Source organism: Python bivittatus, unplaced genomic scaffold, assembly GCF_059951505.1.
Source record: "Python bivittatus isolate LINGU-HERP-01145 unplaced genomic scaffold, Pbiv_v1 ctg000520_np1212, whole genome shotgun sequence".
NCBI lineage: Eukaryota > Metazoa > Chordata > Lepidosauria > Squamata > Pythonidae > Python > Python bivittatus.
This window is the reverse complement of record NW_028277080.1, coordinates 2,511,149-2,526,821: the sequence shown is the minus strand read 5'-3', so window position 1 is coordinate 2,526,821 and position 15,673 is coordinate 2,511,149. Positions and strand designations below refer to the sequence as shown.

At 35.3% G+C, this 15,673-nt stretch overlaps 1 protein-coding gene across 1 annotated transcript in view; it reads right to left on the bottom strand.

Annotated features, from left to right (window-relative positions):
• The window catches only part of LOC103049228 (tumor necrosis factor receptor superfamily member 1A-like), a 40,266-nt gene extending 26,329 nt beyond the window's left edge, over nucleotides 1-13,937 (bottom strand). Inside the window, exons 1-2 of the mRNA XM_088147510.1 lie at nucleotides 13,786-13,937; nucleotides 6,868-7,069 (exon numbers count right to left, since the gene is read on the bottom strand). Coding sequence (XP_088003636.1) covers nucleotides 6,868-7,069; nucleotides 13,786-13,824 — 241 coding nt within the window. The 5' untranslated portion in view covers nucleotides 13,825-13,937. The remainder of the gene's footprint in view (nucleotides 1-6,867; nucleotides 7,070-13,785) is intronic.
• Nucleotides 13,938-15,673: the final 1,736 nt, after the last annotated feature.

Genomic DNA, 15,673 nt, shown 5'->3' with positions numbered 1-15,673 from the left:
TCTTCTAGTACTAGAAGTTCTTGTAAGCAAGGAATATCTTCTAAGGTATCTTGAATGTTGACATCTGTACTGTATAGTGTTTCAGTTATTCTCCTTCCATTAATCTCCTTTAAATCTGTCCACTGGCATCCTTTAGCATACCAATTTGAGATTGGAACCTCCTGAGTTCAGAGATCTTTTGAAAAACTTTTGTTTCTCCATGTTCATTTCCATCTTCAAAGTCTTTACAGATGTTGTTGTAATACTGCTTCCTATCCTTTCTAACAGCTCTCTGAAACTCTTTTGTTAAATTCCTTTCTGAGATTTTTCTCTTTCTTGGCTTTAGCTCCTCTTATTTTCTTAGCAATTTCCAGTTTGTTCTGACATCCAGTTTGCTTCCTTCTCTTTCTTCATTTTTGGCAGTCTCTTTTTACACTCATCCTTAATTACTTCTTTAAGTTCTTTCCAGAATTCTTCTGGTTCTCTGTCAATGAAGTTCAGGACTTCAAAGTGATTCCTGATGTTCTTCTTGAAAATGATGGGTATACATTCAAGATCATATTGTGGAAACTGACTGGCTTTCTTCTTCTTCTTTAGCATAACTTGGAGCTTGCACATGAGCAGTTCAGAATCTGTTCCACAGTCAGCACCTGGCTATGTCTTTGATGCTGTATTTGAGCTCCTCCACCTCCTTTTAGCAATAATATAGTCAACGTGGTTTCTATATACTCCATCTGGTGATATCCATGTATAGAGGCATTGTTTTGGTTGTTTGAAGACAGCGTTGACTATGAAGAAATTGGCAGAAATTGATAAGTTGGTCTCCTGCTCCATTTCAGTTTCCTAAGCCATACAATCCAACTACGTTTTCCTCTTTCATGTTTCCAGCTTTGGCATTCCAGTCACCAATCACAAACAGCACATCTTGCTTGCATGTTCTGTCAATTTCGAATTGAGACTGATCACAGAAGTCATCAACCTCCTCCTCTTCTGCATCGGTGTATGGAGCATGGACTTGAATGATCATCATATTGAAGGGTTGTCCACAAAGTCTAATTGATATTATTTGGTCATTGATTGTACTGTAGCCAAGTATTGTTCTTGCTATTAACTATAACTATAAAAGCAACACCATTTCTTCTTTGTTTTTCATGAACATAGCTTGCCCACATGAAACTTTCTTAATTCAAGTAAACCATTTTGAATACTGAGACTATTAACACTAAGCATGCAGTGAAAAGACCATATAGTCAATTGTGGAGATCCTAAATCCAGCCAAATAGGAATACTGAGCTAGAAAATCTGCTGTAGCACCATTAATAGGTATGTTTGCAGCCTTGAGTTGACCCCCCTGAAAAGGTGGGATAAAAACATAATAATGATACAAATCGAGCATGTCAAATGTTTGGGCCAAAACAAGACAGCACAATTCCCTGTTTTGTCCTTAAACTGTCAGGAAAGAAGTGGTATTACTTCATTATCACAGGGGGAAAAACAGTGAAACTTAGTATAGAGCAAACTATAATCCCTCCCTTGTCTTGAATTAAAAGTCTTCAACAACCACTAAATGCATTTGTAGGTAAGGGCATCAAAGGGATTGTATATACATTTCAAGTTTGGTCCACATGGATTTAATCCATGGAGACTGACAAAGTGGTGATATATAAACATTTACTGAGAACAAACATATTTCACCAATTTTGACTGTTACAGGATTGTGTTGTGCTTGCATGATGAAAAGACGGCAATTATAGCCTGGATTGCCATACTGTAGAAATAAGCAGAGCAGACCTCCACAGAGCCTGCCTTTCCCAGGACCTGGGAGCACTCTTATAATGAGAATGCTGCAAATCCATCAAGAAAAGGATCTTCAGGCAGCCAAATCCCTTGTAAAAACAGCAAATAATAATTAATGATATACAGTACCTAACAAACGAAGCATCTTCAAGACCATGAAATGCACGCTAGAGAACAATGTTGAGATGGGAATCCATCTACTTTCTCAGATTAAAAAGGTTGCCTGGTTGGAGTTCTTCAGGCAGGAGTCATTGATGGCCACAGAAGTTCTCTCTCTGTTATACTCCAAAGTAATTGGCTTATCGCAAAGTTGAATCAATGTGACATCCTTCTGGAGCCAATGTCTCGTACAGGAGACTAGAGAAGAAGGGAGGCGTAGTGACTCATCTTCTGATAAAGAGGTGCATCTGCAGGTCCACAAGTCTTTGTTCCACTGTCTGCAGCAACAGTGTTGCCTGGTATAATATATTAGAATTATCATTTGTTGTTGTCGGTGTCTGAGTCAGGGTGGGTTCTTCCTTGTTTGCTAAGTCTGGGCTTCTAAGGTTAATGAGACATCAGTGTTGGTACTGGTGACAACTTCTGGATTATCCAAGTCTTTAAGTATTATCCAATTTGCTGGAAATTTGGCAAGATTTTTTTAATACAATGGAATAGTGAAATAGTAGATTGGCAAAAGATAGAGAAAGGTCTTCTTGTGGATGATTTGCTGGGAAGGGATTCATAATAGGACAAGTCAATATTATGCAGAGAACTATGTAAAACCTGAGGTAAGGAGTGAAGCATGTTTTGGTTTTCTCCAGAACTTCAAATATAAACTGTTAACAAAATCTGTGTAGGTTGTTACTGTAAAACATTCTTAGTAGAGTAGCTGACTGGTCATTTATGGTTCCTGCTTTGGCACAAGTCAGCAGAATCCACTGAGACAGCCTGTTCACTAGTCTGCTGGTTGTCTGTGCCTGGGCAAACCTCAAAGTGCTGCTGCTGCCTTGCCAATTTTTCTAGTTAATACCTTCTAACAATTTTTTGACTTTGTCCAGTTCTTCAGAAATTGTTATTAATGTAAGACTGTTATGACTGTTTGAGCAGTAACAGGCGACAGTATCCATACAAGGAGTCAACTTTTAAAGATTCCATAATGAAATCTAAATGATGTGGATCACCCAAATTAATATCCAAATTTGCAGCCAGTAAAGAAGAGCCCGTTTGCATGATTTCTGGTTGGAATCCAGTTAGATTTAACATCATCTCATCATAGTAATTAGTAGTTTTTTCCACTATCAAGGAGCAAATCTGACTCTAAAGCAGCCTACCTCTTCATATTCCAAAGGAGTCTAATGCACTTACATTTTTTAGTATAGAGAAGCACTTGGATTGCCTTAGGAGCTTTTTCATTGTTATCACATTTGTGATTCCCTTTTTTTCTTGGCCACTAACATGTATAGTGTTTCAATTCCACTCTTCAACATATTGTTGATGTTTTCACATAAATCTCTAAAATACTCCTTTCAGCATTCCCTCACTTGGTTTCATCCAAATGTAATCACTCTTATTTTTATTTTCTTCTGGAGGGTCCTCTTAATTGTCAACCATTTGAAATGTCAACGATTTCCAAGTCAGAAAACAGACTGCACAAGAACGGTAGAATTCTCCTGTATTGTATTGGCTAAAGTCACAGAAACTTAAAAGCCTCACTGTGTTTTCCCTTTCCTCCCTCTTTTGCCCCAGGGAGTTAAGGGGGAATCAGTTTGAGTTTCTTTCTAATGTTTTCTACATTTCCCAGGATTAAAACATGTTTTTTTTAACTGTTACCACATAGTTTCTCCAAAGTCATGTCTGTGGCTCTCCACATTTTCATCCACTTTCAGAATCACTTTCTATTTTCATCAGAACTGTTTTGCACTTTATCAACCTCCTTTAATTTCAATGATTTCTTGATCTCTTTGACTGCATTCTTTGCAATTATGTTTCCTCTGTATAAACATTATACAGTATTTTCCATACTTATTTTTCTAGAAATCCTCCTCTTCTGTCCACTTTTCTCATTCATAGCCACTAATTTAATCACACCATCAAGCATCCTTTTTCATTCTTTCCATTAGAGTAACTCCACACCCTTCTATGGCACTTCATTTCACTCTTTTCTAAGCAGTTTCCATGTCTTCTTTCTTTTACATCCAATTTCCTTTCATTCTGTTAGGAGATTAATTTGTCTTTCTAATGTTTTCTCCTACAGAATTTTCTTCCTGCAGTTGTTCTACTTTCATTCCCCAGCCCCCCAAAATCCACTCCTGACACAGCTAAATAATGATCATTCCCTCTCATCATCCTTATATCCTTTGTGCTTTTAGGTTTGTTAATTCCTTTTAGATTTATATTCATTCCTCTTACATATGTATCAATACACTTCTGCTTTAACCATATATTCCAAACTGACAGACCTTTTTCTAAGGAAACAGTCAACAGTCACAATTCCCATTCATTCCTGAGTTTTCAATAGCTCAATCCTTTTCCCTGTTCTCTATTGTCTCACCTACCTATTCATGTCCACCTAACAAAAAACCATTTTTTCTAGCATTCATTCAAAATGTTGCACAATTTTCCCCAAAATTCATCCTGGTTCTTTCATTATTACCATTCATTGAAATATAACATATTATGAATTCCTGCTTTCATACACACTAACAACCTATATGAAACAAATGCATGTTCCCTGACATAAATTTTAGCCCTTACATTCATAATTAACTATACTTTCACTTACCTGCATATATTTATCTACACCACAAGTTCAAATCATCTTTATTCAGGCCTATTATATCTTTCCTCCTCTTTGTTTCATTTTAGAAAATATTTATTGAATTTTAAAGCACTGCAGTTTTCTTAACATTAAACACTAATAACCTAGTAACAAATATATAACACCATATAACTGTTATAAAATAACCAAAAGCTTAAAAAGAAAAAAAACTTAAATTGAAAAAAGAACTAAAGAACTAAAAACAAAGTAAAGAAAGAAAGAAAGAAAAAAGCAAAAAAGATAAAACACAAATATCAACAGAAAGCCAAGGAATATAATAAAAAGTAATGAATGAAAATGCCAAACTATTCAAATTTCTAAATTCCACTGCCATTCCAGTTTCAAAGACTTGGTTTTTTATTAATACAAATTGTTACCATTCAGTTTTTAAACAGTAAATTGAGCCTATACAATGCTGAACCCAACATTAACATTCCTTCACTACCAAACCAATTAAAGGAGTGATATGAATATTGACAACCTTTTTTTACACATTTTCAGAAAGGTCCAATAAGTCTGAAAAAAAAACTGTATGGTTAACCGAAGTTATAAATCCTATGAAATGTTTCTAAAAATTCTTAAAACCTTTAAAAAGCAAATAATACAGTTTTGTTTCAATACGTTAATTACTTTAATATAATTAAATAATTTAATTACAAGTTAATCACTGATTGGGCAATACAGGATATTCCAATTCATTATTCCAAATTTCTTGTACAGTATCCAAATTTATTTTTGTAAATTTTAAAAATTTATTATAATAATAAATTATGGTTTCAGTCTCAGTGAAATCTTTCTCAAACACACTATGTGCCTCTGGGTTTCAGAGGCCATTGTGACCAAACAGTGGGCATACCAAGCTGGATATATTGCTATTCAGAATTTATTTATTTCATTTATTTCATTTAAAGGCCAATTGATTCAACCAATTCTTCAAAGGTATTGTCACATTAACTAATTAAGAGTAATAATTCCTTTTTTGCTCATTTTTTTTAAAGCATTACTAGCCAATTTAAAATTTAAAAAGTATATCACAGCATTAATTTCTTATGAGAATTATCAACAAGTTTTAATTTTCTGCTCAATAAGGCTGGAAAAATTATTACACACCTACTATAGTTAGGATCAAGAACTTGCCAGGAGCTCAAGCATACTAAGTAATAGTTGAGCCCACAACAGTGAGTAATCAATGGAATCAGTTTCATTCCAATGCATGATTGAAGTTAATAAAGCTCAATGATATTCTTTATAATTGGGAAAACTAAAAGCATCATTGTCATATAAGAGCTGAAACTTGAACAGCGATTTCCTTGAAGTTTCTTCTTTCTATAAAAATTTAACCATTAACTTTCAAATCTGAGTAAAAGAATTAACTGGAAGCAACACAGGCAGTGCTCTCATATTGTGTATTAATCTTAATGCAATATTCAGTCTCACCATACTGATTCTTCCCCACAGACTTAGGGTATTTTTCATCCACCTCTTAATATCCCTTTTCATCTGGGTAATTCAAAATGAAATGTTCTTACCTACTAGACTGGATATTTTCACATATTTTTGAGTAAGGCAGAGAAGTTGTAGGCTAGTCATATCTGCAGTATATGCAGCATTCCCCACTAAGAGTAACCTGTCAGTTTTGCCATATTTGGGGTAGCATGCCACAAGCATAAACATATCCCAGGTTTACCCTTAGGATGTTTGTGCTGTTCTGTACAAGCTAACATACTTCTGGCCACATCCCATCAACATGTGGTATACTAACACACACTCACAGTGTGTCCAAAGATACAATTGCGCAAGATACAATTTTCAGTAATGTTTTGTTAAATAAACCACAAAATTCATGGTTCACAGATTATATTAAACCATAAAACACTGTTTACAAACCACAAAGGCTGAGTTCTCACTTTTCACATTAAGTTGTAACCATAAACCACACTATGCTTTAATGCAATGTGTGAACTCGGTCAAAGAGTGAAATGAGTACTCTTAATAAAGTGAGTACTTCAGTAAAGTGAGCTACTTTACTGGATCCTTTCTCTTATGTAATATATACACAGGAGTACCACTATTCCTTCTTCTCTAGAAAGCTGTCAGTAGCTACAAATGTTCACATATTAACAGGGGCTACCAGACTTCCACAAACTTTCTCTACTGAGGTTTTTTCCCCAGTATTATGCATGTAGGTTGAAGTTTAAAAGAAAAAGTACAAGATAACATCTTTCAGGGGTAAGAATCCTGAAAATACTGAAATGAAAACAAAATAAACAGAATATAAATTAGAGCAATACCTATGTGGCATTTAATGCAGCAGTGAGTTTTATTTGGGTGAATATGGTACCCTTCTTGGCACGTCAGTTCTCTCCTCTCTCTTCCGCTCCAGTGAATGAAGGCACGTTCCTCTGCTAAAACCCCATGGATTTGCATGGGCTTAGAGATGAGTGGTACTGTCAAGGACTCCCCAATGTTCAACTGAATCAGGATTAAATTTACCTGTGAAGAACAGCAGTACAAGTAAGACAATTTTCATCAACGGCTGATGATCTTGTAACCATTTAGATCCTCCACAAAGACATATTCTTTAAGGCAATAAATTCTAGAATACATACTCTCGAAGTGAGAGGGATAGTATTATTCAGATTGTTGATAACGGTGTCATTCAGATAAGGAATGGAACATTACAAAAAGAACAATAAAAAATAAGCAGTCATCCTGTATGTTGTATTTGCTTTTGTTGAATCGCACTAGATTCTGCATCTTCCAATAGGCAAATCTGGCTATTACTTTGTGATAATTAGCATAAAAACTATTCTGAGTGACCAGTACAAATTAAATTCAATTCATGAAAAAAAAAAAAAGATGGACTGCTTAAACCTAGAACACCCCTCTAACATTTGCCCTAATATTCTACAACTAACCCATCTAACAAAAAGTTAACCTATGAAGACTACACAACAAAATGGGCAATTTGTATTGCAGCTTGTATGGAGCCCCAGGCTGCAAAAGTATTGTCTGTGGAGGAATAGGCAGATCAATTAAGTCTGGTGTGAACCAGGGCAAGCGCATTGTGATCATATATTTTGTAAAAAAAGTTTCCCTCTTCCTTTTTTATATGAGCTTTTAGTTCATATCGGGTAAAGTTGGATTACAGTACTATGAGTTGTTACACCATGATTTAAACCATGTTTTGTTGAATAAGTCCATACAACATATTAAGCACAAAGAAAACAAACCACATTACAATTTACCATTATATATACAGTAAACCACTCAACTTCTTATTTCCTTCTAAGCAAGGAAAATGTTGCTTCTGGTAAGCATATTGTTGGCTCTGAAAATAGCCTATGTAGCTATGTCTATAACAACATCCAGCAGATAAGTTAAAATAATATTCTAACTGCCTAACCCTCTTCAGATTTTCTGGCCAAATAACTTTTTAAACTGCTTTTAAAATTGCTCAGATTGTAATAGCCTTGTTTGATCAATTAACAACTATTAATATAAAAATTAATGATCTGAGGAACACATCTGATGCCTATACAGGATCCTTTCCAGAGAAACAGAAATCATATCACTCTCAGCAAGCTTCTTATATTTTACTAACTTACCAGCAGCTTGAAAACAGTAACTCTTGTGCTACTTCAAGGCTATATAAAAAACCCTCTGTTTTCATATAGCAACATAAACAACTTGTTCTGTTAAGAATGCCTGGTTTACAGATGACCCATAGTTAAGAACGGAGCCTACTATAGCAAAATTCAAGTTAAATACACAATGATTTGAATTCATTATACAATACATTATACAATAGTATTATACTATAATACTATTCCAGCTTATATACAAATTTGACTTAAGGAGAAACCTTGGGAATGGAACTCATTCTTAAACTGAGGACTACCTGTATTCTTGATAACAGTATTAACATGGAAGATGGGCTTCTAGAATTTGTGTTCTCTTTTCTCTAAGCCAACTACTTCACTGCCAGCCTCATGCTGTGGATCTGGGTCATGTCATATGGCTTTCTACTAAAGATGAAATACTGATTTTTTCCGACAATAAGACACCCCCATGTACAAGACAACCCCCACTTTTCCAACCCAAAATTAAAAAATCAATATTTTAAAGATAGTGCAGAACACATTTTTATTTAGTAATTAGTTAACATTTACCTGATACACTCAGTGGGAGGAGGTTCAAACCGTCTCTCTGCAGCTCTATTTCCAGGCTCTTTTGCTTAACTGATTACATTCAAGCATGAGTGAAACTGCAGATTGCAATCAGCCTTCCTCTAATTGGTTTGTTCAGCATCAGCTGACATCAGTTACATCAGGCTTGTGATTGGAGGAAGTCTGTTTGGGAGACAAGCTATTTCACTCGTGATTGGAGGCTAGCAATAGGAGGAAGCCTCTCTGCAGAAACAAAGTTTGGCAGTTTTGCAACCGCGATTCTCGACTGACTTCCTTGAATAAGACGCCCTTCAATTTTTAGGGTAAGGATTTTAGAAAAAAGTATTGTCTTATAGTTGGAAAAATATGGTAAGTAGGATACAGTTGTTTGTCAAGAACTCAGTTGTACCATCAACAGGCCTAAAAATGAAGACCTTCCTGAAAACTTTTGGAATTCTCATCCAGGTGCTTATTGACTATTAACCAACAATCATTCTGAATATTTCTCCAAAAAAAAAAAAGGAAAGTAGAACCCTGCAGCCTTTTGAACAAGAGGATAATGGATATGCTTGAGATCACCATTCAAGGAGGTAAGAAACAGTGGTCTCTTCCAATACAGTTCTTTAAAAAGTTCAGGTGCCTTATAGAGCTACTGAAAGATACAAAACAATGTCTCAATAACTAGGCTTAGAGAAGGGTAACTTGACAACAATAACACATGTTGGAGTTGATTCTAAATATTTCTCAGCATTTAGTGAGCAAACCATTCCCCTTCATTCCACTTTTATTTAGAAATTATGGCTGAGTTCACAATTCATGCTAAGAAATAGATAATTTCTTACCTATTCCAACTATTCAAACCATTCAAACCATAGTTTGTTGAATAAGACATGATGGGCTCAGTTCATACATAATAATAAAGGAGTATTCAGATGACACCCTAAACCACTGAAACACATTAATTGCACATACCACCACAACCAGCCTTTAAACAGGATCCCGGGTCACCTAAGCTTGCCATTTCTAATTAGTAGGAACTATAATTTGAAATCAACAGGGGAAATTATTTGCAGCAGGATTTACTAGATTCCTCTCATCCTCATTTTTGCAACCATCATTATCTTAAATGGATTTTTTCTTATACACAATATCATTCCACCTAACACTTCTCCATGCTTCCTTTTCTTCCATGTCTGTTTGTTGGTTTTAACAAAATAATGGTTTATCCCACTTATCATTCTTGCATCCTTCATTAATTGCCTCAATTTTTCATCATCTTTCCAAATGATCATCAAGAAAAGGGTTACCTATGAGATTTTTTTTTAAAGAATGTATAGATTATACTGTTTGGTATGATTTCGTTGTACCCTTGCTGATGGGGACAGGCTAGAAATACTGTAAATAATATAATAAATCAATCACACTTGTTATTTATAGTATGCATAAATAGATTTCTGCTTTAACCCCATGTTTGAGTTTTTGCTTAGATTAGAAAAGTCTTGTTTCAAGCAGTCATCATTTTCATTTATTTATTTATATCAAATTTGTCACCGCCATCTTGTTGAAAAGCAACTCTGGGCGGTTTACAAAGGGGATAAAATCAATTAAAATACAATATAAAAACAACCTTAAAAATAATAAATAAATTCCAAGAATGATGGAATTGGCAAATAACTCAGGAATGACATCAGGGTGCCAGCCATCCCCACGACTGATTAAAACTCTTATCACCCCATTAATTCTATCTCCAAATAGCCCAATCAAGTTTGCCTCCTTGGATAACATTCATTCAGTATGTTGCACATTTTGGCAAGCAAGGCACAAGCACGAGCAAGGCACAGTTTTATCCCAAGCATGTTCATATGATTGTAGTTAAGCTAGAATCTCTAATATAGCATCTGCCTTGAAAACTACCCACATCCTACCAAACAGGAGGTACATGCAAAACATTAGAAGAGCATGGATCCAGAGCAGAATGTTATTTAAAAAATAAAGATGTTCTTATTCCCCAGATATTTTGTCCAGTGGTATTTTGTATGGTGAAGAAATTCAACATCACGGAGAAGATCTAAAATATCAATTACAGTATACTAAAAACCAGGTAAAGAACATGAACCTTGTTAAACATAGGTGTCATTTCTAACCACGATACCAAAATAATGAAATGTGCATCATGATTTCATAACAAAAGTTCTGCTCTTTCATACTTGCACTGAGACATAAATTTACTTGTCCCTTGATATCTATGTTAAATCCTATAGACCTGTTGCTATTATTAAAAAAGACACAAATATATTTACAGTTTTGCCAAAAAAATATGGAAGCATACCACCAAATTGCTTATTTTATTTATTTATTAAATTTATATGCCGCCTATCTCCCCCAAATTACATCAGTTTGGACAAATGTAACCTTTAAATGATGTCAAACTGCTGATTCAGTAAGGAAAGCTTTAAGTATTATATATATTCATACATTCCTAGTCAAAACCTTAAAATTCCTACAGCTCATTAAATTCTACTAAAGCATCTGATATGTAGAATGATCCTTTGTGAATCTTATTCTGAAATATCAAACTTCTGTCAATATTTGAAAGGTCAAATGAAAATCAGACAGAAAACTATTTTTATTGCAGCCTGAATGGTTTATAGCTTGCTTCTGACAAATAGAGCAAAATCTATCAGGAATACCTCATGTATAAACATTCTGGTATTAAATGGTTGAAATATATTTCTTTTACTAGTAATAAACTGATCTCTGTTCATTCAACAATTTCCAACAGAATAATTGGGCTAATTCGTTGTGGAAAAGTAGAAATATTGCTTTTTAAAAAAATATTGATCACTGTATACCTTTTCTATGAAGTGTTAAGTAATTGTTTTGTCGTGGTTAAAAAACTATGGGCTAATTCGTTGTGGAAAAGTAGAAATACTGCTTTTTTAAAAAATATTGATCACTGTATACCTTTTCTATGAAGTGTTAAGTAATTGTTTTGTCATGGTTAAAAAACACTATGGACCTTAAGATTCAGGAAGGCTGCTCAAGAACCTGAAGGCTCAGATGGTATTATTATCCATCCACTGTACAATAATTTCAGTCCATGGTAGAGGAATTGGAAAGGGAAGAATATTGGGGCTAAATGGCTGTCTTTGGAAATGAAAAATTGGAGATATTTACATTTGGAAATCTTAATATGAGGAGTTATCTAATGATGGACTGACACTACAAGATGGGACTGCATATGGCTAAAACACAACAAGCAAAACACAGCTGCCCTAAAGCCTGCTCACCACCTCAGTTTCTACCTCCTCATATTGTCAGGCTGCTGCTTTGTGAAAATTGATGACTGGCTGAATTTACAGATTCACTGAAGAGTGGAGTGATAATACTTGTCAGTTTTCTGAATTTTAATACTTAGGTTGATACTTAAGTATTAAATTTCAGAAAACTGACAATTGTCAACAGAGCAATTATGACTGTTACATGTGCTGCACTAAGAGGAGCACAAGATTTTGCACAAGATACAAAATAAACAATTATTATCTAAAAATGGGATATCATTGGCTGGAGATCCACTCACCCACAGTCCCCTAATACTGAAGAGATTTCTACTGAAATTTTTGACCAGCAAGTTTGTTTTAATGCTGTGTGGGAATGACCTTGGGAGACAGGAGGAAGAGCCGCAACCTAGACAACAATCTGATAAATAAAATTTGAGTCTGAAGGATGAGGGCCGGCAAAAGTGGTTCAGAAGGGACCCTCCCTAGTTTCGTGGACTGTAAAGGCAAGGGGGAAGAGGTGTACTTTCAGATTTGCAAGATTCTATTAATGTAATCTTACACTAAAGTTAGAGCTAGTACTCCCGGGTGTACTTCTTGTCTGACTACCTCACAAGGCTGACACTTGTGCTAAGAGTAATGGGACACCTAAAATAATTCAAATGTCAAATAAATACAATATTAGATTAAAAAATTTTAAATACAAAATTTAATTTTAAAAGGCCATTAAAAATGGAAGGGATAATAGGGCATACAATGCTAATTATTTTTATTGGCCAAAAGTATGAACTCCAATGTTCTTAAAGATGAAAATGCAGGCAAGGAGTGTTTATTTAATTGGTGATCCCTTCATTTTTCAAATGCTCTATTTAACAGTCCACAACTGCAGACAGTTTAAGAAATCTGTACTGTGGGAAGTTAATGTGCCTGGCAGTTTTCCAGAATATGGAATATTAATGTGTGAATGCTTTGGGGCAATTGTTAATTGTTTGTTAATCTAACAAGACCCTTTACTACTATGCAACTGATTAATAAGTTTGGCTGGTTTGCAACTGGAAATCTGTATATTGGTCACTTTAATGGATTTTTCCCTCTAGGAGAAAAACAAAATATTCCTGGGGAAGTCTTTCTTTATCAGTCTCCCCTTATTTGTGTGACTGGTAACTTGTTTGATTTGATTTGTTTGGAAGTGAGCATATACAGCCACTCTGCCCTATTTTAAATATCTCCTGGGTGTTAAGGGAGTTAATATTAATGAAAGGGCTAAAAATGTAATTTTCATTTATCTCTAACACAGTCATCTCCTTGAAGTAATATTAATACAGAACTAGAGAAGAGAACGAAAACACATTATCCAAGGAAATAAAACTCTGTACAGTATACTCATCAGAAACTGCTCACCAACTAACAAAAGATCCAAACACTGAAAAAGTTTTTCCAGAGGCAAAGTTTTACCAAGATTGCTGCCAAATATTCAAGGGAAGAAGAATCAATCAACAGTCAGAGAAAGGTAAACAAGCACAAAATTGAGACAACTATTATCTAAGTGCTCTAACATCGATATCTTCTCCTGTATCTGCTACAATTCCATTATTTACTTCTGGCCCACAGAAACAACCCAATTCAGATGAACAAATTCAAAATAATTACAAATCAAATACAGTAGTAACAGATTTTCTCCTTCAGCCTCTATGACCATATCCCCCAGATTTTCACTTTCTCCTTCAGCCTCTAAAGCCATTTCCCTTAAATTTCCACTTACCGTAATTACTAAAACTTGAAAGAACCCCAATGGGATCATAGTTTGGCCAGCTTGCCCGTTACATTTGCTGAGTGGGCCCCTAGCTCTGTGACCTCTGCCAGCTCTTCCAAAAAGAGAAGAGAGTAAAACTTCCGGTAATCCAAGTTCCTTATAAAACAGGAAGCCAAAAGTGGAGGAAAAGGGTGGAGACATAAATTCCTACCCACATGATTAGTCCATCCACCCTATAATGCTCAGACGGATCCAGTCATGTCATGTGAACAAGGCAGTTAACTCATTCCTTCTCAGTAAACTGAATCCTACACAGAGTCCCATGGAAAAAAGGGTAGATTTTCTTTTCAAAGGACTGCCTAATAAGCCCAGCTACCTCAGAGAAAAAGTTCACTTTGGCAAAGCGTAATTTCATTCTAGCATCCCTCTCTTTTCCCAAATTCATTCTAGAATGCCCACAATGATGTATATTTCGGAAGACAGTCATGCTAGACTGTGATTTAGCATGTTAATTGAACTCACCTGGTTTGTATATCTGATTTTATGTTTTAGTGTGTTGTGAACCCAGCCAATGCTGGTTTATTCCACAAGCCATGGTTAATGATGGCATAGGTTGGTGTATGAAAAGCCAATTATACAGAAGAACATTCATGCAACATGCCAACTGTGGCACAACTGCCTAATCAAGCAACAAACCAAATGGCCCAGTACAATCCATTTCCACATATAACCAAATCTTGGGTTTGGCTCTTTTTCTGTAAAAACATTTGCAGGAAATTCAAGTCAACTATCAGGGACAACATGTGGGGTGGAGCTGGCAGAAGATATATTTTTCACTAGCATTTTAAATACTTTTAAACAATCACTGATTTGCCTAAAAAAAAGCTGCCTACACTAACAGGGGAATCTGAAAGTATCAGATCCTTGGAAAGAATTCCCTGTTTTTTTGTAATCAAACTCTCAACCTGCAACTTTATCAGCTATAGAGGAAGGGAAACATGTTGTTTATGAAGCAATTTGATCACATACTGACTAAAGGAGAAAAACTTAATTTCTCTGCTCCCCAGAAAAGCAAACAAAGTTGCCTGTGAGTTGAGCTTGACTCTTGGCCAATTACCTGGATGCAACCATGCAGGGATTCTGGCAGTGACATGGAAGTGGCTTGCCACAGTTAATCTTTCTAGATCAGCCAACATTGGCTAGCTGCTGCCACTTACTTATGCCTTAAAAGAAAGCACAAGGTAAACATCTCCTGATTGCACTGAATTGTTGCAACATGTATGTAGCTTTAGCTTTATTTCACATTTGCAGTATTTACAGTAGACTATATTGCAAAATTCTGAAAAAAAAAAACAATGCATGTGTTTAAATTAGAATTTGAAAATGTTTCTTAATCCCTTGTTTTTGTGATTGTCAGTATAAGACTAACAATGATGGACTCTATTTTCTATTTAATTGGTAGGTTTTTAAAATATTCTCTACAGAAAATAATTTAGATAAAACCTGAATTCCCATTTTTCATTCAATCTCCTCACTGTCTCTTTGGGAATTTCTGCTATTCCGAAATTACAGATGCTGCAAAATAATAAACTTTATAATCAGTTTTAGGGGCAACCATCAGTTCCACCCGAGATATAGAAGTAGGGGAAAAAATTACGACCCTTATTCATATGATCCTGTTACTGAAAATAGCCACGCACGCGTATCCCAGCACTGTACGGTATAACATTCGTCGCGCTGTGCTGCAAAAGCGGAGACTAATTGCTTCTTCCATCTCTTTTGACGTCAACTTGCCCATAGAGTAATAAAAAGTAAAGAGAAGGCAATCCTTCCATTTAGAGTTCAATGTAACTCTCCACCTTCCTGTTAGAGCGGAAGTGAAAGCTGCAACTAAGCA